This window comes from Saccoglossus kowalevskii, chromosome 10, assembly GCF_978046115.1.
Source record: "Saccoglossus kowalevskii chromosome 10, keSacKowa6.1, whole genome shotgun sequence".
In the NCBI taxonomy this organism is placed as follows: Eukaryota; Metazoa; Hemichordata; class Enteropneusta; family Harrimaniidae; genus Saccoglossus; species Saccoglossus kowalevskii.
The window spans coordinates 14,528,978-14,555,290 of record NC_140650.1 but is presented as its reverse complement, the minus strand read 5'-3'; the positions used below and the strand labels follow the sequence as shown (position 1 = coordinate 14,555,290).

General features: G+C 34.6%; 1 protein-coding gene across 2 annotated transcripts in view; it reads right to left on the bottom strand.

Annotated features, from left to right (window-relative positions):
• LOC102802392 (peroxisome proliferator-activated receptor gamma-like) overlaps positions 1 to 26,313 on the bottom strand; it is a 79,037-nt gene that overhangs the window by 6,416 nt on the left and 46,308 nt on the right. Inside the window, exons 1-4 of one of the 2 annotated variants that reach the window (XM_085504291.1) lie at positions 24,174 to 24,211; positions 10,266 to 10,375; positions 2,096 to 2,246; positions 493 to 686 (exon numbers count right to left, since the gene is read on the bottom strand). In XM_085504291.1, the coding sequence (XP_085360417.1) occupies positions 493 to 686; positions 2,096 to 2,246; positions 10,266 to 10,361 (441 nt within the window). In that variant the 5' untranslated portion in view covers positions 10,362 to 10,375; positions 24,174 to 24,211. Of the gene's footprint in view, positions 1 to 492; positions 687 to 2,095; positions 2,247 to 10,265; positions 10,376 to 24,173; positions 24,212 to 26,313 lie in introns of those variants that run through there. The other variant, XM_085504290.1, reaches the window with a different exon arrangement.

Genomic DNA, 26,313 nt, shown 5'->3' with positions numbered 1-26,313 from the left:
GAACAAGACTCAGTTACTTTACTTTTCATTGAGATTAAAGGAGTTCCAAATGTGTCCAAACATTGGCGCTCATCAGCATATGCAAAAGCATGCTCAGTGTATATGTCATTCACCTTTTTACTATTTATATATGGCACTAGTACCTGAGGTCAGAAGATGATTACCTAGTGCATATTGCCCGTATTTATATTTTAATTGCATGCCAGTATATTGAATATATACAGGTGTTGCTGGAGCAGGAGAATAGATTAGGAAACTAGGAGGTGAAAACATATCACTTTCCTATATACATAATACAAGAAAAAGACAAGTAGACAGTTATATTCAGCCAGTGACTGTCTATTAAGGAAGTTAGTGATTGAATTCATACTAGCTGTTGGTCGTCATTTTAAACTGCTACAAGCAACACAGTCAGTCAATACAAGCGCAATAGAACAACAACGTGCAAGTGCTGCTGATAAACATGTCACATTTCATGTAAACTATACCAACCTGTGTGTTTTCCTTGACTTCTTTTCTAGTGTGTGCATTGCGAAATACTGCTCTAAAAGATTGGTGTACGTTATCAGTGAACTCTCGTAACACTGTTCGTTTTTTTTCTTCTTCGGAAGCACAGTCAGCCTCTTGGTTGATTTCTTCTAGGATCTTTAGTCTTTCTTCTCGTGGCATGCGTCCAAATCTGGAGGCTGAGGTTAGAAACAAAAAGATATTTGCTAGACAAAATTTTTGAACTGCGAACTGGGTATTCATAATTACAGTTTGTGCATGAAAATTTTGCTATTTGAAATACTACCGCCAGGTCTATTTTTTTTTTTAATTATGAACCCCAGTATTTTATGTATTTTGAACAATTTCAATTCCAAAATGGTCGCCAGATTATAACAACGAAATATCAAAGATGATTACAAGCATTGATACGTTTTAGGCACAATTATGAATAGTAATTTCCTAGGCTTGTTTGGATGCGGCAAAGGTAATACATGCATACATGTTATTGCCATAAAATGCCTTACTGATAGAAAGATGTTCCGGCTGTATAACCCTGTCATGCAGCCCAAAACATGAAATACGATTTCTGCGACAAAATTCCCAATGACCATATTAAATACATTTTGTACTCATGATTTGCACAGACAAAATGGTAAGAAAGAAAACAGCACAATTACTACCCAGCCTACTAATTATAATATACAAGCGTGGGCTGGGGTCCCTTGTTAATTATGTCTAATGTCCACTCCTGATTAGGAAAAATGCTGAAATCTAGATCTGCGCATACATCGTATAAGAAGCACAATGTCACGTGTGACCGACTTAAACTAAATGTGCCAATTACATCAACATAAACTTTGATCATATCCGGAACAAGGTCATTAAACTACTGAGCGAATCAGTAACATGTTTAAATATATATAGGGTAACTATTTGGTAACAAATGCAGGTACATTGTAATTGCCTATACCCTTGTGTAGACTGTACTTGTACCATGGACCTTGTACAAAGTGTGCTTACATGCATATGTGACTGTGCATGATATCAAATCTGATAACGCCAAGTTCGTAAAAAAGCAGACAATCAAGTCTGATGTATGGAATTGGCAATTGTAAGGTGGATGTTATGTCTAGTGAAATCAATCACAGCACATATAATCCATTTCATGCATCCATCTTACTTAGCTGTTTCCCATGGTAAAGGCATTTTAATCACAGTTGTGCTTCAGACACAGAAGGAACTATATTTTTTAGCTGCCATAAATTATGATGTTAAAAATAAGTTTTTACACGTTTAATTTGAATTGTGCAAAATTCAAATTGTGCACATAAATACATACATACACTGATATATGTCTTTATTTTTTGTCACTAAATGTCAGTTGTGATTGACTTTTATGTGTAAATCCCAAGTACAACTAAATATGGAATGTCTTACTGCAATTTTTTTCAACATAAACCATACACAATGTGGACATATTGCTGTGTGAGCAATACTGACAAATTTCTTTTTTCTAGAAACTAATATATCATCATTAAAGTTAAATGGGGAGACAGTTTGGGCAGGAAGAGATAAATCTTAGTTCTACCAAAAAACTTAAACTTACCGCCGTGTGACATTCCCACTGAAAGGCATTTCTGGAATCGACAGTACTGGCACTTATTTCGAGTCGATACATTAATCTTGCACGGTTCTGTTTTGACATACGGGCAAGGTTTGTACACCAATTTCATCCGGTGGGTGCGCCGAAAAAATCCCTGAAAGACAGAAAAACGAACATGAAGATGTGAAATCTGAAATCAAGATGTTAACCTAAAACTAACAAACCATGTAGTAATGGTAGTAATGGTAGGAGTAAAACTAGACTCTACATAGTAGTAACTTATTGTAGTATTATCTCAGCGCAAACAGCAGTGAAAATATTCGGCTGATTAGAGCTATCGTCTGATGTTGATTTCACATTGAGTTATGATATCATTCACGGAGCAAGTACGCACATTTATTATGCTTTAATTGGTTTTCAATACACATTATCCTGCAATCTACATATCAGTATGATCATCATCAATCATCGATAATAGATAATATTTACATTATCATTGGATTGTATTTGTCTAACTTTTTGTAGACATACAGAAAGAATTCAACCACATGAACACAGAAATAGCGACTATGTTCGATTAATGAAAGGCCAGTACATACATGAATACCACAAGACTCAATCCCCAAAACATCACTTTGCTGGACGCCACAGGGTAAACGAAACAGAGGGAGACAAAAAACAACATAGTGAGAAACCATTACCACAAAACTTGCCCAAGCAAACCTGACCTAGAGTAGAGCAAAGATGGTGGCCAAGGATAGACAGAAATGGAAGAACCTGATTGCAGCCTTATGTCCCGGTGTGGGATAAGGTCCACACACATACATGAAACCAAACGTTTATAATAAAATGCCGTACGAACATGTTTGGAAGTGTTACAGACGTGTTCGAATATCTTTCTTTCGACTGTGTGCATCACTTTTACCTCACATTCGAACACTTGCTTTTGTTGATACTGGATGTACTCTATAGCGTAGAACTAGAACCCTGTCACTGAATGCAAATGTTCGCACAACACAGTTTTACATTTGCCATTTCACATTAAATTATTACTACAAGCAAGAAACAGATATATGTTATCATGAGAATACCGCAAAGTTCGCACACAGGCAAACCGGGGACACCTTTGCTAGGTGCAGATCAATAAGATTGCCGACTGCATTCGTGCATATTTTGTTGTATTCTTGTAATAAACTCATATTATTATACAACTGTATGTAACATATTAAAGAGTTTCAGAATAGAATATTTGAGTATTTTATTTAAATAAACAGCCCTGGAACACTATTTACTTGCAGAGTTCTTGATAAATGCACGGTTACCTTAGCACTAAGTGTAAGTCTACCTAGAAGTTTTGTATCCTTTTTATAATGACATCACAAGATACACTATCATACTAGTATAGTATACGCTGCTATCCAAATGCCCTCTAGTGGTTGGTTTGGGAGATGTACTTATTAAGAGACTATATATCTCTTTCTTCTTTTCCCTAACTTTGAAGTGATTTGATCTTTCTGCACATAAGTTTGACATTCTTTTTAGCGACGTCACGATTTACAGAAGTACTTATTAAAATTCTTGAGTTAAACTTAAACATAAATAATATAAACATGGCCAAATAATAAAAGAATTATTAATTTTTGCAACTGATCTCACCGCATACCATGGTGTTTCATGTATATATTACAAAACAAAAGATAAACACATGACAGACACTTGAAAAATAATAAATACACAGACACACGTCCTCAAATTCAATCAAATTATTTATCATTTTTATAGCCACCGCAGAGTATCCCACACACACAGCTAAGGAGCATGCTGCAGTCTTCAGAGATATGCATACTCATAAAGTTGAATAGATGCTGTACAAAGAAAGGGGGTGGCACATTGCTTTCATCTTTTATGTTTACAGCCTATGGGATTTAAAGTAGTAATAAATCATGTTTTTATCGCTTTACTGGTAGACCTTAAATCGACTTGCTACATGTTGGTCTCGTCTGCTTTCATAATTCACTGACTTCAATCTATACATTCTATTTTCTGTGATTTTTTTTATTAAGAATGCTCCTTGACCACTAAGCTGTTCTATTTGTAGATCATTGTTATTATGAAAGAGAGAAGCACGAATAGTTTCAGAGAAGTGGTTGAACATGATCATTAAGAATGTGATTTTATTGATTCTGTAATAGCATTCTGTAGGACTGTTATAGTTATATATTTCAATGCCATAATTATCAACAATTGTATAACAATGTATGCACTAACTTGCGCTTATTGCACTAGGCCGAAGTTGGTGGACATTATCAAAAAAAAAACCATATAATATATACAACTTAAGATTGTATATATGATCACTAAATTTAAAAAAAATAATCATTGTTTCCTGTTACAAACAATTTTGCATGGTTCATATCAAACTAGACAGTGTTACGAAGCGCTGCCCTCATAAAAATGGTTTGATCTATTCAGTTTAAATCAGATACAGATCTCCAGACACACATAGCAGACAGTCAACAAGTTGACAATGTACATGTATTTAGCTGTAGATTTTGGTATATCAAAAAAAGATGGCACTAACTTTTTAAACACCACAATTTTTCCCACCGAAAATTGGGTGCAAAAATTGTACTCTTAATATCCCATAAGTTTGGGATAATTATTAATCAAATTAATGGGCATAATAATTTTGACATGATCAAAATTTGTTGGGAAAAATATGAAAACAATGGAGAGGATTATATTTTATGAATGATGGCAAAAAATAATTTTGGAATTGTGTAATATGGCTGACTAGTGGCCATTTTTCAATTTATTATCCACAGTATGACATATGATTAAAGTCTCATAATAATAAATGTTGAAAATCAAAAAATTAAAAAAATCATAAAATGCGAAAACTTCTAACTTTACTGAAACACTGAAAAGCAGGTCACTCACTGTGTGTGTCCTGTACAAAAGGTTAACTTGACACCATTTAATCTTCACGATACAGTGGGTCAATTTACCAAGGGGGGCTCCTTATAATGCCTGGTGCGTGATAACAGGAAATTTATAAAACATCAACAACAAACGAATACTGTATTTGCTCTATTATTTTCACCAGTGGGGTTTTCTCCAGCTCAGAGAATTTACGTAAACTGTTATCAAATCATAAAAATAATCGCAGTTGTTCCGAAGAATATAATCTACCATGAATAGTTAAACAACATAATGATAACTGCACTATATACTGATAGTGGAGAACCTCCATGTGTAATAATAAATATTGTCAGAGCATGCATCAGTGTTTTCCATAGAGAGGGGAGCGACTATAGGGAATTTGACATTTTTAATCAACCATGACTCCCAATCAACAGCAGTAAAACCATGTCAAATATCAGATGTTTGTCTGGGGATTGAGTACTTTGATCATACTAAATCTCTCCCTGCCCGGAATATTAAAGCTGTACAGGTGTCCTGGTCGTGATTAAATCTTGTCATCCCACTGGTGGAAAACACTAATATACATATTTGGTGTTCACACATGTACATGTAGCAGAATGCAAGGTTCGACCAAGAGTAAATTTTACCCACTGTTGAAAAATTAACGTGTGAACAGATTAACCCAGTGTTGACCTCGGCTTGTTTAGTTGGGACTCAGAGGACTGGTCTCGACCCTGAATCGCATGTTTAACTCTGAGATGAGACACATGTAAACAAAGTCTTGGGGTTGAACCGCGTGCACTCTTGAGACAACCCAATACACAAGTATGTGAATTGGATGTAAAAAGGTGTGAACACAGTAATATAATTACATACCATTGCGATGTATGAACAGAACGCAGGCTTAGCTCACTGATAAGAAATATTTACAAAACGATCTAGCCTTCCGTTCCTTTTGAACAAGGCTTTATATGTTCAAGTGAAATATTTTAGTCTCACTCTCAATTTATGTTATTAAATACAGGAGAAATGACACAAAACTGACAGTCTCTTCTAACAATAAAAACAAAACAAGACAGAGAATGAACTTAAAACGTAGGTATGCAACTAAGATAATAGAAAATTCCTATAAGGAACTTTGGTCTGTCGGTTTCCATTCAAGTTATCAATAAACAATACAGATAACGAAATGTAAAACTAGACTGAACTGCATTCAGTTTTGGAAGGGACCACCAACAAACAGCCTTGCTAATGATATAGCAGCAGATCCAACGAAGTTATCAAAAAAGAAGGAAAAAAAATTGTCATCATACATTTTTTGGAAAATCAATCCATGAACAGATTAATTATAATGTCATAAGTGAAGTATTGAAAAATTTGCAAAAATGCATTTGTTGAAAAAATATATATTATATTATAAATATTGTATATTTTAATAAAAATTAACCAAAGATTTTGCAAAAATTTAAATTCAGAAATGAATGAATCAGAAAAAGTTCCACCCAATTTACCGGTAGGATAAATATAAAAGCAATCTGGTATATACAGCTTTCAACAAGTTGAGAATGGAACAGCTTGTTACTTACAGACAGCAACAAAGATGGACAAATTATGTATGACAGTACAGAGTAATAACCACTATTTGACCATATACCATAGCATGTGTACTACGGTGGGCATGTTCACTTGATTTTTTTTGTAGGTTAATTAAACTTACAGAGAATATCAGGCAATGATGGCATGTACCGTAAAATCTGTATTAGAAGCCACATCCCTAATAGAAGTCACACCCATTCTTTTTGTACAATTGAGAACCAAAAAATCATCATTTCTCATATGTGTAGATGCTCGAATAGAAGCCGCATCCCCTCTGTTGCATTGTAACATTTTAATAGAAGCCACGGCTTCTAATACAGATTTTACAGTACCTTTCAAATAAACAGCAAGTTAGGGGGTTATATTAAAGTAATCTGCAAAAATTGTACCCATGCATGTTTCTGGGACAACATATTTTATTTTAGATGAGATGATCACGGCAATTCAAATGATACAATACAACTGTTGAGTTGAGAAAGAGTATCATGTGCACTCTGTTGCAATTATACTATTACAAATTTATAGACATCACCTACTCTTCAAACACTGTTTTTATTTCATTCATTTTAGACAATCGGTGGATGCTATTAGAGCAAGCAATGTAAAGTTATCATTTTTAGTAGCTTCAAATAAAATTCCGAAAAGCACTAACTTTGAGTGCCATTGTCAACTTTTGGCACCACCAATTTTTTTTTTGGAATTATTTTGTGTACAGTCTGCTCCGCCACACATGAGAAATTGATAATCATTGAAAATGACACAGTCCCCGTTCAATTTATTAAATATTTGACACTGTCTGTATGGTCCAAATTTATGATGAAATTTAGTCACAACTTTACAAAATGTGAAAATATTTGCACTGAATTTTGGATCGAAAAAAAATATCTGGCACTCAAAAAGTTAAAGTTTAATACAGGGATGATCACTGTCACTCAAATATATGATCGATAGCATTCTGCACCATTAACGGCAATGAGTTTTAAACAGCAAATAGACATTGTGTTTTTCAATGACAATATTAAGCTAGAGAAGAGAAATCTTCCTGTTATTACAAATTACGGCAGCTAGCAGCTCATCAACATTTCACAGCCTACTTGATAAAGCTACTTAAAGTAGCAGCAAAGTGTAATGCAAACTTGCCCAGTGGACTTTCCAGGCAATTTATCAGAGCGGGAGGTAAACACACCAACCTTGAACAGACTATGTTTGTTTTTAAATTATCTTTTTATGGCATAGGTCCAAATATGATAGGCTGCCTTCCTTCACAAGCATATTTAATTGCATGCGAAAAATATTCCAGGTACGGTAGTTCACATTGATGTTGTACATTCAGTACTACAACTCAATTATTGGTCATTGGTAGGGTGGTAATCACTGCATCAGACTCATGATCGGTAGACTTGAGTTCAAATCCTACCTCAGGCTGAACACCGAAAAGGGTCGCCTCCCTACCCTAAATTTTATCAAATTTTTCAGACCATTTTGCATATGATCTAACAAGCACCCATAGCGTTCAATGTACATACCAAGTTTGATCTAAATTTGGAATTGCAGGTTTTGATGACACTTTTAACATTGTGGTAAAATGACCACCATTTGATTTTGGTGATATTTCAGTACAAAAATGGCCACCATTTTGAATTGGATCACGAAACAAATGGATGTGCATGATGTCAAAATGCATGATGCAAAGCATGAATTTGATTGGTCCAGACATAGCTCAGATACAGGTGTGATGCACCAACAGACAGAAGTCAAAACATAAGCCTTTGTTTTTTGGGTGTCATCTGAACAGGGATTAAAAACGGTCTACCAAATTGCCAGCAGTAAAAATTATGACGTTCAAAAAATTAAGGTGGCGCAGTGATTTCCGAACATTTCGTCATAATGAATTGCCCTTAAATTTAAAACTTTACTAAAGTCAATTGTGGGGGTGGCATATTGTTGCTATAGGGTCAGGAACAGACACTGACCCAGATAATACAAGGTTAGGGTAGCAGCAGGGGGAAAACGAATTAAAAATTGATCTATAATTCCCTACAAGTTTCCAGGTTTGCTACTATAATAACCTATACATTTTCTGAAAGCTTAAATATAGGTGAATATTGTAGTGCATATGCCGTAACGATGTTTGTCTAAAGCATTACACGATGCTTAATTTTACTATTCTGACGAAAATGAAAACACAGATTTTTAAATTAACACTTTCAGTCATGTGAATGACGTGTGAAAAGCACAGGATGTTCATAAAACTATACGCTATACAATCACGTTATCTATCAGCCTATGTTTTACAGCTACGAGCAAATAACTAGAAACACGCTATCGACAGCAGATTGCCTGACGATGCATAGGTTGTTATGGTAGAATGCTTAGTGATTTTTAGAGAATTACTGAGCAATTTTTAACTCGTTTTTCCCTTGTTGCTACCATAAGTTCATATGATGATAATATTATAAGCATCACAAAGAGGATAATCGTTTAATCCTCAATGGGATGAGATAATAACATTAATTGATAGTACGTATACGCAATTTGAGTGGATACAAATTTCAAATGGAAAAATACTGTTAGAAAACTTGGGTGCTGGCTTTTTTTATTATCAAAGAGAATAGCTACAATGTACTTCCATGCGCCAAAGTCAAAAATCAATTGTCCCAATTTGAATGAGAATATTTAATATTCAGATTGTTTAGAGTTATGTATTTATGTTTAATAAAGTTTTAAATGTGTCATCTTTTGTTACGTAACTTGACAGTTTATTTAAATATATGCATGTATATACAGTGTATGCCAAAATAAACTTGCATCTTATCCAGATAACCCTGTGGTACTTTTTCATTGCTAGATCAAAGAAACATTTTTATTTCAAATTCATATAAAATAAAGTCAAATATAGAAACGATAACTAACTGATAACCGTAATCCATATATTTAGTAAAGACAACAACAGATTTCCATCAGTGGTTGCAGGAAGTTGTAACAACGACAGATTACTGTCAGTGTTTGTACGCAGTTCTAACAACATATTTCTGTCGTTGTTCGTACGGAGTTGTAACAACATATTTCTGTCGTTGTTTGTACGGAGTTGTAACAACATAATTCTGTCGCTGTTTGTACGAAGTTGTAACAACATATTTCTGTCGCTGTTTGTCGGGAGTTGTAACAACATAATTCTGTCGCTGTTTGTCGGGAGTTGTAGCAAAATGTAAACATGATTATATACATACTACATGAAGTAAATAAACTATCTAAACGACTACTGGTAAGAATGTTAAACATACGCTGTGTACACATCTATGGTTTATTAGGCTACAATATACCAGTAAAGAACGAATAAATACTTGAACCTACAGTAAAGCTAGTTATTTATATGCCTTTTACATACCCAAAGCAAATACTAAGTGCAAAGTAGACAATGCTAGCTTTGAAATATTGATAATTGTGTTTGCAGACATGATAAACTACATGAAATATACTTTGAAATATGCACTGAAATGTACGCAGTGATGTACATCAAGTGTTTACGCATCAGGACGACAAGTGCATATCCAATAATATTTAAAACAACACTCACTGATAACATTCAGGTTGTAAACTTGGTACATTCTGAGCACAAGCGAATCAAGTGATATGAGAGTATAAAACCTACCTTACATCCTTCGCAGGCGTGCACACCATAGTGAAAGCCAGACGCTTTGTCCCTGCACACTCGGCATTTCATCGGCAGGTCAATGTTGTCCAACATAGTACCCGCAGAGCCTGCAAGTAAAGACAGAGAGGTATAGGGATAGTAAGCCATTCTCGACACACAGCTTTCAGAACTGTTTATATGAAGACCCTGATAGTTGCCCATTTGAATGTATGGAGGACGCTGCTGACAGAGACGAATTAGAGGGAAATTTGACCTCTGACCCTACTTATCACCCTTTGCCAATATAATACATCTTCCTCAGACACAATACCTTAGCAGGTTAGTACAGTAATTAGGCACATGTGACTTGAAACTCGACAGATAATGTTGAACGTCTGAAACGCTACAGTATTTATGCCTCTCTGAGGAGAATGTCTTCCTACACAGTTATACAAACGTCAGTGGATTAATAAGGCTCCTGGCGATCGCAATACAAGGTTTTTTATCCTCCAAGGCATATCGTTTCGCTCACTATGGAACCTTGTGATAACTTTAAATCACACTGGCAAGAGCATAGAATGAAAAAAACAATTTTCTCTGCAAGCAGTGGTCAGGGTTCACAAAAATCCAAGTAAATGCATGTCGCACTGGGTAATATCAACATATATCAAGAGGAACCACTCATTCAATCACGACGTATCAATAACCATATGACTACTCCTTCTAAATGAATGCTTTTATGATGTTTTAGCAAGCAACAAATTACATTGTACACTTCTAAGCACTGACAAAGCTTTTCTCTGACTAGTTATATGACTTGTGTGTGTGTGAGGATTAAACTTCTTCTAAGTTGGAGATACAATGTACTGTGCAGTTCAATCATAACTTTAATATTACTTTAGCTAAATTTTAGCAGTCATTTACATGTGTCTAAATTTTGCAGAGTACAAATGTAGCTGTAATCAGCCAAAATATGTCTCATATTAGTAACTTTGGATATATATAAGTTAGACACGAATTATTGAAAATTATTGATGAAAATAAATGAAATGACTGAAGAAACCTTTTGAACACTTTTTAATAGCACTGACATTATGGCTCACATATTCGCACTCCTGATCTATAGGTTCAGGTGCAAACTCTACCTGGAATTCAATATCAACAAAAATAAGAGACCAATTCATGCTTTGGTGTGTATGCAACAAACTGTATGTGAGGCCAAAGCCGAGATTCATTGGCGAAAATGACAACTTTAGGAAAACCTTGATAAATGTTTGCAAGCACAAGTGATTTTTCGGGTATAGTTGATTTAGGATTTAGCTTGCTGTACAGTCTATTTCATTACCCTGTCATGTAATCACAAACATTATAGTTGCTGTGTATGTATGCACGCTGAGCAGTAGTACATGAAAATAATCATAGAGGAATAACAGTAAACTTTAAATATCTGAAGCTGCTGTCTTGAGCAAAACAGTGAAGCATGGTGAAAAAATTGGCCTTGCCCTACATCACAGGTCAAATGACATCTCTATCTCATGACTTCACCCCTCCTTTCTAATGAGACCTGCCAAACATGTTGCAGCGTGATTGAAGTAAAATTGGTTTTAGAAAATTCGTTGCAATTTCAAAAATTTATAATTTTCAACATTTGCAAGGAAAACAGTGCACACAAATTCAAATTTCTTTCTGTTAGAAATTGAACCCAATATTGGCCAATATTTTAATTTTTATTTTTCAGTGGTAAATATTAGACCAATTGGCAATTGTAAAATATCTGATTTTTGAGGTATGTACGACCTAGAAAAAGTGCCATATGCGAGTACCAAGTTGCGAGTCGCAAATAGCAAAATATGCCATATGCTAGTGGTAAAAACGGCATATGTGAGTGTAAAATGTATCATTTGCTAGTAGCAAAACAAGCTTTATGCGAGGGGTAATACAAAGGCCAGGAAAACTAGTGTATATGAGGGGTGGAGTCATTTGCCAGTTTGCTCAACGGCTGGATTCGTTTGCTTATAATATAATAACGTACGTTCAAATGTGTTTTATCACAGTAAAATCAAATATTTACTATGGTTATGAAATGATGTGTACATGGTTGGTTAAGATTGGCATGATGCTGTTAAGGTTTTTACTTTAGGGGTGATTCATATATAAAAATAATGGTAGCATATAGGTGTCAGCGTGATCTAGCCTAGGAGTCAACCAGCGCACCCAACCCGGTACTCAACATTACAGTCGACCAGTGTACGCGGATTACATTGTAAGGTCACAAATAAAAGCAGCTTTAACTACTATTTCCACTGCTTTTTGTTTATTATTCATTTATTATAAGTGTTTATATCAAAAAGTTCGTAACATGTAAAAATTGTTTTTTCTTTCGATAAAATTAGTATGAACTCGTTGTCTGCAATTAAAGAATCATAGAATTATAATTGTAATTAGTAACAAGCAGCCTCTCGGCTGAGATAGCTCCGCTGTTAGCAATGCACATTTCAATTAAAGAACAGAAGATGAACAATATGCATAGTATCAATGCAATGGGACTTGCTGTTTTCAACAAGAATTCAAAAATATCATTTTTCACCATAAATGATCGTGGTAAAACCAACCAACCAACAAGAAGAAAATATCACTTTTTACCAAAAATGACAAAAATATTCACCAAAATTAGATAATTAAAGATATCATTACAAAATGAACAAATATGAGAGAGGTCCACATGTAGTACCTATATATGTAATAATATCAAAGCAATTGGACTTGTCGTTTTTAACAAGAAGTCGAAAATATCACTTTTTACTAAAAATGACAAAAATATTCACCAAAATTAGAGAATTGACGATATCATTACAAAATGAACAAATTTGAGAGTGGTCCACATGTAGTACCTATATATGTAATATCAAAGCAATTGGACTTGCGGTTTTTAACAAGAAGTCGAAAATATCACTTTTTACCAAAAATGACAAAAATATTCACCAAAATTAGAGAATTGAAGATATGATCATGAAATGAACAAATCTGAGAGAGGTCTACCCAAGGTACATATACACCAAGTATCAAAGCATTCAGGCTTGTAGTTTTCAAGAAGAAGTCGAAAAAAGTAAAACATTGACACGGACGCCGGACGACGATCGACAACTACTCATATGATAAGCTCTGCTCGACAATGTCGACAGCGGAGCTAAAAACAGGTGTTCACAGAAGGGTCACAGAATTCTTGTGTCATGCGCCGCCGGTTAATTGAAGACAATGGCAGGTTTCAAAAATAGTCACACCTCGGAGAGGTGTTAAATTTGCCACTACCCAAGTGTTAACTAGCACACAATTCCATAATAAATACATCGACACGAATTGATAGTATACATGAAAAAATAAAGTGAATGTTGAGTGATAAGTCCTCATGTTTACGAGACGTCCCTCACACATGGAATATATTTACACGAAACCCGGATCAAATTTGAATTGAAACAAAGAAGCGTCTGTCGCTGCTTGATCAGGATAGAGACAAGGGATAGAGAGACAATTTTTACGGGAAAATGCTAGAAAAAGACTTAGCCTCAATGCCCTAAACACTTCAACCTAACCACTTTACTTGTACAAGTAGAAAAAGTGTTATGTTTCGTTAAAATAAGAATGGACATGTTAGCGTTGAAATAATCATAGAAGTACAGTTATCATCAGTACAAGTAGACTCGATGAACAGGAACTCACACGCGAGCCAATAAAAACAATGGCTGGTTTCAAAGCCATTTTGTCCCAGACAAGACATCGCTGTTTTGTTGATTGGAAATAATGTGATGTTAATTTCTCGTTTAATAACCGTGCTGCCATTGTTTTCAATTAACCGGCGGCGCGTGACAGAAGAATTCTGTGACCCTTCTGTGAACACCTGTTTTCACTAATAACAGTTATAATTCTACGATTCTTTAATTGCAGACCACGGGTTCATACTAATTTTACCAAAAGAAAAAACAATTTTCACATGTTATGTGGAGTGTGCTGGCTGGTCATGGCCATTTATTAAATGATTGTGCTGTCACGTTTCCTGTGCAGTGTGTGAAGAGCAAACATCAATTCTATGCAAACGACTGAACAAACTTTTTGATATAAACACTTAAATGAATAATAAACAAAAAGCACTGGAAATAGCAGTTAAAGCTGCTTTTATTTGTGACATTCGCAATGTAACCCGCGTACCCTGGTCGACTGTAATGTTGAGTATCGGGCGGCCTGCACCGGTTGACACCTAGGCTAGATCGCGTTGACACCTATTTGCTACCATTATTGTTATATATGAATCACCCCTAAAGTAAATGCCTCAACAGCATCATGCCAATCTTAACCAACCATGTACACATCATTTCATAACCATGGTAAATATTTGATTTTACTGTAATAAAACACATTTGAACGTACGTTATTATGTTATAAGCAAACAAATCCAGCCGTTAATTGAGCAAACTGGCAAATGACTCCACCCCTCATATACACCAGTTTTCCTGGCCTTTGTATTACCCCTCGCATAGGGCTTTTTTGCTTCTAGCAAATGATACATTTTACACTCACATATGCCGTTTTTACCACTAGCATATGGCATATTTTGCTACTTGCGACTCGCAACTTGGTACTCGCATATGGCACTTTTTCTAAGTTGTACATACCTGAATTTTAAAAAAAAAATTCTGGATACACATATGTTATAATTACATGTGTATATATTATTGGAACATTAGGACATGATTGCAGGTTTCCATGGTGCTAAAAATGATACAAAAAGAAACATAACTAATGCACAGAAAGTATTACACTAGTTACTAATACAGAAGTGTTATTCATTCAACTTATTTTCTCTGTCACTTTTTACTCATATGATTATATACTGTTACACGACACGTGATATTTGACGTGATATTTAACGCTCATGTGACCATTCATTAGTAAAAGGTATAAGCTACATTTAATCCATTATAACTACAAATTAATTAACTTTAAATTATTTAATACAATGATCATTACAATTATTTCTTTCTACTGGTACACAAAGGATAGATTGAGATCAATGTAAACAAGCATGGCTGTATCACTAAGCTTGACAAATTTTATGTCACACGATGCGATTATCGGGGTGATATAGGCCTACCTTGACCTGTATGTTGTCAACAAAATTATAAATTAGACCCTCATTAGTTTTTCTTATCCTGGCTATAGACATGCGAGCATTCAATTTATCTTAGAGATACAACATTTGTAAACTGCAAATAACAAGTGGATGTGAATTTACAACTAAAAGTTGAGGAGTTGTGGGTGAACAATTTTGAGATAAAATACATTTCAGTGAAAATAAAATAATCTGTTGAATATAAATGAATAAAGCCATTAGATAGGAGTCTTGAATGTCCTGATATTCAATGGATAGCTACATGGTAGATTTTAATATGTACACGCACATGTATTTGAAATGTATTGTTGCTAAAGTTACAGTGAATTTGAGTACATGTCTGAGTCCACGAGTACATGTAAGCTAACTTCCAAGCTGGCTATGGACTGCCTTTATCTTTTCGTACAATTTTTAAAAAGAATATCATCATCATCAATAGTTTCAACTTATTTTCTTACATATTTTAATAGGCAGATTACACAATTTAAATAAATGTGTGGCAGTTAATTGTGAAAAAAGCTAGCTGAGCCAGCTAAATTGTGCTTGAACCGTACTGAAAAGATTCCAGTCAAATCTCATCACTGTTACTTATTTCACCATCTGTATAGCCAAGTCAGAAAACCTTTTTTTTGCTTGTAAACTGGTTTCACAATTTCTGCATGTTATAAGCTCAGTTATTAGGCCTCCTGGTTTGCGGATGCCCAGTGGCCTACATCCATAACTACCTGATATGGTGCTGTACATTTACCTTGATTGCATATAGTACATATGTTTACTTTGATTACCATCAAATTTACCTTGTCGTATCTTCATGAATTTAACCTGCTTTATCATTGGTAATCTTATTAGTGACAACGGCAAATACAGAAACAAATTAGGCAAAGTCATCTTGCCATAGCAACCAATTTACCAGAGTGTTGTGAGTTGACTTCTTACGACAAAAGTTTAAATACTTGATACAAGAACATATTTATTGTGTGTATCATGAATTACTACATTTCTACTTGACCACATTGTAAAATCACACAAGAGCAACCCATACACACAAATGCGATGCAACAAAGGGTGCAAACATGGTTTCAGGTATGTAGCGCCACCTAGAGTTGCATAACACATCCATCTAGTGTAGTACTAAGTATGTACCGGTTCATGGTAGAGACAGTCCACATGTCAGTTTAGTGTAGTATGTACCGGTTCATGATAGTGACAGTCCACATGTCAGTCCAGTGTAGTATGCACTGGTTCATGATAGAGACTGTCCACATGTCAGTCCAGTGTAGTATGTACTGATTCATGGTAGAGACAGTCCACATGTCAGTCCAGTGTAGTATGTACTGATTCATGGTAGAGACAGTCCACATGTCAGTTCAGTGTAGTATGTACCGGTTCATGATAGAGACAGTCCACATGTCAGTCCAGTGTAGTATGTACTGGTTCATGGTAGAGACTGTCCACATGTCAGTCCAGTGTAGTATGTACTGGTTCATGGTAGAGACAGTCCACATGTCAGTCCAGTGTAGTATGTACTGGTTCATGATAGACAGTCCACATGTCAGTCCAGTGTAGTATGTACTGGTTCATGATAGAGACTGTCCACATGTCAGTCCAGTGTAGTATGTACTGGTTCATGATGGAGACAGTCCACATGTCAGTCCAGTGTAGTATGTACTGGTTCATGATAGAGACAGTCCACATGTCAGTCTAGTGTAGTATGTACTGGTTCATGATAGAGACAGTCCACATGTCAGTCCAGTGTAGTATGTACTGGTTCATGATAGAGACAGTCCACATGTCAGTCCACATGTCAGTCCAGTGTAGTATGTACTGGTTCATGATAGAGACTGTCCACATGTCAGTCCAGTGTAGTATGTACTGGTTCATGATGAGACACTCCACATGTCAGTTCAGTGTAGTATGTACTGGTTCATGATAGAGACAGTCCACATGTCAGTCCAGTGTAGTATGTACTGGTTCATGATAGAGACAGTCCACATGTCAGTCCAGTGTAGTATGTACTGGTTCATGATAGAGACAGTCCACATGTCCACATGTCAGTCCAGTGTAGTATGTACTGGTTCATGATAGACAGTCCACATATCAGTTCAGTGTAGTATGTACTGGTTCATGATAGAGACTGTCCACATGTCAGTCCAGTGTAGTATGTACTGGTTCATGATAGACAGTCCACATATCAGTTCAGTGTAGTATGTACTGGTTCATGATAGAGACTGTCCACATGTCAGTCCAGTGTAGTATGTACTGGTTCATGATAGAGACTGTCCACATGTCAGTCCAGTGTAGTATGTACTGGTTCATGATAGAGACTGTCCACATGTCAATCCAGTGTAGTATGTACTGGTTCATGATAGACAGTCCACATGTCAGTCCAGTGTAGTATGAACTGGTTCATGATAGAGACGGTCCACATGTCAGTTCAGTGTAGTATGTACTGGTTTATGATAGAGACAGTCCACATGTCAGTCCAGTGTAGTATGTACTGGTTCATGATAGAGACAGTCCACATGTCAATCCAGTGTAGTATGTACTGGTTCATGATAGAGACAGTCCACATGTCAGTCCAGTGTAGTATGTACTGGTTCATGATAGAGACAGTCCACATGTCAGTCCAGTGTAGTGTTCATGATAGGGACAGTGGAATTCAGTCCAGAACTGGTCCATAATTAAAACACTCAAAGCCAGTCTAGTACTGGTCTATAATGGAGACAGTGAAAGCCAGTCTAGTACTGGTTCATAATTGAGAAACTCCATGTCAGTCCAGTACTGGTCCATAATGGAGACAGTGGAGGCCAGTCCAGTGCTGGTTCATAATGAAAATAAATTGAGCAAAATCACATCAGAGTGGTGGCAACACATTTAGATATAAAGTACTGTAGATTATAGTATTGGAACAAGTCTGACATTTCAAGGCCTTTTCATCTATCATTGATAAACTTAATCTTAGCTTAGCAGTCACAAGTTGTTGACGTCAATAGCAAACACAGAAAAAATACCGTATATCAATGGTGTGTAGCGCCCTCTATTGCAACATTGACAATTACTCCAAATGTGACATTTTAGTTGTCATTTATAAAAGCAAAGACACTGGAAATTGAAGACTCATTACATATAATTTCAGGTAAATCAAGTAATATTATGTAATAGGACAACAAGTCGACAATAGACACTGCGAAACATTTTATTAAAACAGACTGAAAATGTTTTGGCATGCTAGCTGTATAATGACTATATCTACTGGTTTCTAATGCACAGCAAGCCAACCGTCAATTTATGTGATTATACAAATGATGTAATATTGTCATAATTTCAAGAGAGAAAATATTCATGAGACAAGACAAATACAAATTTTAAATTTTGAGAGGTCAAGTCACTTAATTCTTGATAAATTTTATATAAATTTCTAATTTCTATGTACATACAGGACTCAAATTCATAATCTCAGTTTCTGGATTTTATCTCGATATGGGGAATATATATTAAGTTCTGATAACCACAGCTTGTTTTCAGCTACACTGCAGTTTGACACAAAACATTTATTATCATCCAGGACAAGGACAAATACAGAGAGATCAGATAAAGGCCAGGTATCATTTGCAAAAGTAAATTCCTAATCATCACGATGTACACACACGTTTATCATGCGTGGACGTGTAGCAGACATTATGTGTTGCGTAGTCTCTGATTACTAAACGAGCATGCATTACAGTACAAGCAGAATTGTAGATGAATATAAAAAAAATAGTTGGTATATATTTCAAAAGAAATTAAATTGCCTACAACCAGGTGTTGATTATTGGTTAATCATTTCTTTACATCATTAGTTAAAAATTAGTAAATACAATCATTTTGAAAAATATAATACTACACTGCAAAATACTGAATGTGCCACAATGTGATTGGTCAATCTGTGGTGATATGGGGTTTTATGCATTTTATCGTTATAAGAGAATCGTTACAAAAATCAAAGCTTGTAATCTATATAATGGAAGCAATTTCAACCACCATTCAGATGAAGTTAACATCATCAACAGAAAACATATTGTTCTCTACCATATTTTAGCTATATGTCATACAAACAACTGTCGCAGTTGTTACTGTTCCCACAATGTTTTTAGCATATCACAACTAAACTAATTTATACGTTTGCTGCCATGATCATCACAGTTGTTATAGAAATCTCACCCATGGTACATTGTAGCTACAAACCAAGTATCAAAGAAATTGAGCTGGCCGTTTTCAAGCAGAGATCGAAAATACAAATTTTTTACCAAAAATGACAGAAAAAAAGAAATTTGAAAATATTGTCAGCAAATGAACAAATTTGACCATACCTATCATACATTCCAAATATCAAAGCAATTTGTAGGTTTCAAGAAGAAGTCAAAAATAGCATACAACAACAATTTATAATATTTGCTAAAATAGTAAATTAAAGATATTGTAACAAAATGAATAAATCTAAGGTATCTATATATGAAGTATCAAAGCAATTGAGCTGGTAGTTTTCAAAAAGAAGTCAAATGACTAATTGTTGACAAACAGATGACGGACGGACGGACAGACGATCACCTACATGTATTTGAAAAACTTCGCTCTGTGGTTGGAATAAAATGAACAAATTCAAACTCCAAAATGACCTTATAGTATTGAAGAAGTCAAAATAATCTCTACATTGGATTTAAGATTACATAACAACTCACAATTTGGTGAGTAATTGACTGTCCACATGGCAATCAATAGATACACCAACAGAAGGAATATGCACTAAGACTAGAGGTCTGTTCGGACACCTTTCTGGACTATGATGTGGAATTATACTTTTGTAGGTATAATGCAACTGAGAAAGCACATGCTTATCTACAATTGAAACATTAATCTGAAACTATTCCTGATGTAAAGAGCCCAAGTCAATCACCATATGTAGAGTAAGCTTACTTTGATATGGTTTATTTCAGGCTAGCAGCCAAACCTGATGAAGTGTGCATTTCATCTTGTAGGAGCATTACAACGCACAGACAAATGTACACCGATTTAATTTCACAGCAGACAAATTATCACTAATCACTGTAAAATGTATAATTTTGTTATACAGTGAAAAAGGGATGCTAAAGGCACGTTGTCACAGCGAATTTCATGAAATGTTGTTTTCACGAATGCCATTAACTCATCAAATTGCGTACAACAAAAATGAACAGCACACTATTTATGACGACCATAAATAGAAATTGATTCAGTTTAACACCTTATATGTGCAGCATGTAAAATTTGTTTTTGTTCGTGATTCACTGAAACAATAATTGGCAGATTATCAAAGGTACAGTTGGTATATTATTGCATGCACAGGAGTATGTCATCAAATGGTTGGCACATGTTTATCAACACAGTGCGGTGACTAGTGTAACTTCTTACACTTAGCGTAATAAATGTCATCCATGTTTAAAACAATCATCTGCTACATAGTCTAATATGTTTTACAATATATCTTATTTCGGCTCATTCAAGTGAAAATACAAATGATGACACTATCCAATTGTCATACTGCACTGATTTTCGCTGTATTATTGTTAAACCATATTCTGGTTTTGTTTTATAATTCACTGATAGCTCGTCACAAACAAGTAGTCTTATTTTTAGTAAAAACTTGTAATCATGAGATTTTGAAAAAACAAAATTGGGAACATTTTTAGTTAATTTTAAATGTATAACTATGTTTGTCAATGAATGTTTTTTCAAACAAGCAATTCAACAGGTTGCAACAGGATAACAAATACATATTAAACTGTGTTTTTTTATATGCAATTGATGTTAAATTGGGTATGTTGTCATGGTAGGCATGGTGTACATTGTAGTGGTCATGGAGTAATGAAGAAGTAACAATTGTCATTTTTAAAAAAAAAAGTCACACTAAACACTCACTAAACACTCACTAAACACTCACTGAACACTCACTAAACACTCACTAAACACTCACTAAACACTCACTAAACACTCACTAAACACTCACTAAACACTCACTAAACACTCACTGAACACTCACTAAACACTCACTGAACACTCACTAAACACAGACAATTGTAAATATCACCAAATGCTCATGTCAGCAAACGAAGCCAAATACATGGCATACTTACTAAACATAGAATTTAATGCAACCAGCAGATTGAACACCCTGACATTTAAGAATATTGAGGGCAATATTCCAATTACTTCGCAACAATATTGAGTGCAATATTCCAAATACTTCACAACAATATTGAGGGCAATATTCCAATTACTTTACAACAATATTGAAGGCAACATTCCAATTACATCACAACAGTATTGAAGGCAATATTCCAATTACATCACAACAATATTGAAGGCAACACTCCAATTACATCACAACAATATTGAAGGCAATATTCTAATTACATCACAACAATATTGAAGGCAATATTCTAATTACATCACAACAATATTGAAGGCAATATTCTAATTACATCACAACAATATTGAAGGCAATATTCCAATTACTTCCAATCACAACAATATTGAGGGCAATATTCTAATTACATCACAACATTGAAGGCAACATTCCAATTACTTCACAACAATATTGAAGGCAATATTCCAATTACATCACAACAATATTGAGGGCAACATTCCAATTACATCACAACAATATTGAAGGCAATATTCCAATTACTTCCAATCACAACAACATTGAGGGCAATATTCTAATTACATCACAACAACATTGAGGGCAACATTCCAATTACTTCACAACAATATTAAAGGCAATATTCCAATTACATTACAACAATATTGAAGGCAATATTCCAATTACTTCCAATCACAACAATATTGAGGGCAATATTCTAATTACATCACAACAACATTGAGGGCAACATTCCAATTACCTCACAACAATATTGAAGGCAATATTCCAATTACATCACAACAATATTGAGGGCAACATTCCAATTACATCACAACAATATTGAAGGCAATATTCCAATTACTTCCAATCACAACAACATTGAGGGCAATATTCTAATTACATCACAACAACATTGAGGGCAACATTCCAATTACATCACAACAATATTGAAGGCAATATTCCAATTACTTCCAATCACAACAACATTGAGGGCAATATTCTAATTACATCACAACAACATTGAGGGCAACATTCCAATTACTTCACAACAATATTAAAGGCAATATTCCAATTACATTACAACAATATTGAAGGCAATATTCCAATTACTTCCAATCACAACAATATTGAGGGCAATATTCTAATTACATCACAACAACATTGAGGGCAACATTCCAATTACTTCACAACAATATTGAAGGCAATATTCCAATTACATCACAACAATATTGAGGGCAACATTCCAATTACATCACAACAATATTGAAGGCAATATTCCAATTACTTCCAATCACAACAACATTGAGGGCAATATTCTAATTACATCACAACAACATTGAGGGCAACATTCCAATTACTTCACAACAATATTGAAGGCAATATTCCAATTACATCACAACAATATTGAAGGCAATATTCAATTACTGTAGAATACTTTATTTTCGCTTGGAATTTATTTTCCCTATTTTCGCTGAAGGGATGATTCCGTGAAAATAAAATCCAGCGAATATACTTTTTTTCCTATATTTTCACATTAAACTCATCCAAAATCAGTGAAAATAAATTCCAAGCAAACGCCCAAAAAGCCTTTTCAGCGAAAATTAATTCCAGCTAAAATAAAGTATTCCACAGTACTTCCAATCACAACAATATTGAAGGCAATATTCTAATTACATCACAACAACATTGAGGGCAACATTCCAATTACATCACAACAATATTGAGGGCAATATTCCAATTACATCACAACAATATTGAAGGCAATATTCCAATTACATCACAACAATATTGAGGGCAATATTCCAATTACATCACAACAATATTGAGGGCAATATTCTAATTACATCACAACAATATTGAAGGCAACATTCCAATTACATCACAACAATATTGAGGGCAATATTCCAATTACATCACAACAATATTGAGGGCAATATTCTAATTACATCACAACAATATTGAAGGCAACATTCCAATTACATCACAACAATATTGAGGGCAATATTCCAATTACATCTCAACAATATTGAAGGCAATATTCTAATTACATCACAACAATATTGAAGGCAACATTCCAATTACATCACAACAATATTGAGGGCAATATTCCAATTACATCACAACAATATTGAGGGCAATATTCTAATTACATCACAACAATATTGAAGGCAACATTCCAATTACATCACAACAATATTGAGGGCAATATTCCAATTACATCTCAACAATATTGTAGTAAAAACAAAATTCACCTTCCAAGATGAACCATACAACTTCACTAGGCAAGTTAAAACTCAACCAGAGTGTTAATGCCACTACTCAATTTTTTGAAAAATGAGACACTATATTAAATTAATTGAATTAAAATGACAATGAGAAGACGATGCCTGGCAACAAAACAACTGTTCTAGTAAACATACAAATAAAATGCCAGTATGAATAAATGCTTCCCATCATACCTTGATTCCTAAATATTATATCTTCAAGTACTCGCCGGAGCTTTAGCTTTACAGTACAAGAGTACGACTAATAATCAACGGATGTTACAGTAGAAACGCAGACATGTATACAAATCATGGGCGTAGATGTCTACTACTGCACCTACCATGACATCATACTACGGGACATCTTCTTCCTGTTACCAGTACCAGTATTATATTTAATTAATACATCATAGCTGACAACTACATGGTAAACACAGGAAGATGTATTTCATCGTTCACAAATTAAATATACACAAAACATATGTAAATAATAAATTATTATGCTTTATAATCAATCAGGGTTATTATTATTATTTTCTTTTTTTTTTCTGGAATTTAATGATTAATAAAAATAGTTTCTGCTACACGCCATTGCGAGGTTCGGTTTAAAACCTGCGCAAAATTTTACTTGTTATAGTTAAAGCTCACAACAGGTTTTTTTTTCTATAAATTTGTGTCTGCCATTCATCTGATCTCTGCGTGGAATGTTTTTACGAATAGCACAACCTCCCAATGTGTACCCCAATGTGTACCCCCCTCCCCCAACTCAGTAAAGAAATTACTCTATATCACAGACAGACAGAGAGACACAGTATCTTATGTCAGGTCACACAGAAATGGGTCATTTTAAGTTCTTCACATGATTAAACATGCATCAAATATCACCAAATGCCATTTCCCATCCACAAGATTTTCCATCAGGAATTGCTTTAAGTTTAGGTGCAACCACAAATACATATACATATAGCTTTTGAAGTCTAGTGTGGTGAATATACAGTTGAAAACAAAAACAGTACAGCATTGGTGTGATAACAATTGTTATTTGGGTTTTAATGTTGAGACATGATGTAAAAACAAATATTTACATTCATTTGATGACAGAGATGATTACGTTTTGTATACATGTAGATAAAAACTCTGTTGGAGGATTTAGCCTCACATGGCTACTGTAGATTGCACTTAATTGGAATATAGTTTGAGACAGCCAATTAATCATCAATATCAGTTTATAGAGCTATTGATAGTGCAATATTATAAATAGAAGCTAATATTCGCAATGTCACCAATGCTATGCCTGTTTCAGCTGGTGGAGTGCCCGCTGGTCAACGTTGGATCGACCGTTGGAGCCGAACATCATGATAAGAACTTTGTAGTATTAAGTACTTCAAGTAAATAGATTATACAAAATACCATCGATGTTTATTTATACAAAAATTATTACGAATCTTGGAGATTCAGAAATCTAACCTTGACGGTAAACATGACAGAGATTTTCGTGTCGCCATATCAAAATGATTAAGTAAGTAAGTATGTAAAAACATGTTTCAGATAACAAAGATAAATCTGTGAGTTCAGTAAAATTATTATTATTAAAATAATCATAAACTACAAGCATTATGGCAACATATGAGAAAAAAAATATTGTACACAATCAACGAAACACACATGTGTTCAATGTACACATACTGTGACACAAGTGACGTCACTTATAGTTCATGGACCTTGTGAAGTGAAAATATACAGCATGGCTGACAAAAAACAACAAACCCGGACATCAACAAGACCCACAGATTTTACTTCAAATAGAAATGATATTGATGGAATACTATTACTAGTATCAGTCAGAGATCAGTAGGAGCGTTACAATGCATATGCTACAAAGCATGGACACAGCTGACAATTTATCACGAGTCAGCGTAAAATGTAAAATTTTCGGTAAAAATATTCCTAAGACACTAAACGCACGTTGTCACAGCGACTTTGTGAAATGTTGTCAGCACAAATGCCATTAACTCATCAAATTGCATAAATTCCTAGCAATGAAAATGAACAGCACACTATTTATGATGACCATAAATCGTTCTCCAATGAACTAACACAATGATGTCTGATACACCTTATAGATTGGTTTACACAGTTTCCTGCTTACAGGATGCACATGTGAACAAGAAATACATCAAGATTATTTATTCTCCGCAGTTTCACTCATAAACGCAGGATTGTATGTTTTTAAATTAAAGATGATCACGGTTGAATCACTTTTCTGACAGGAAAGTTTGCTGAGTTATTTTTTTTCCGATTTAAAATCTGAACTACTTTTCAAATTATGATCATCAATGTGTTTTTGTCATTTTCCAATCTAAAATAGCTTCTGAAGTAGTGTCTTATGTCATATGGAAATCATCAAGTCATCGTTTACTTGATTTCAAGTATGGAACTCGCTTTTGTTATTTGCTCATTTATTTTAAGCAAACTCATGTA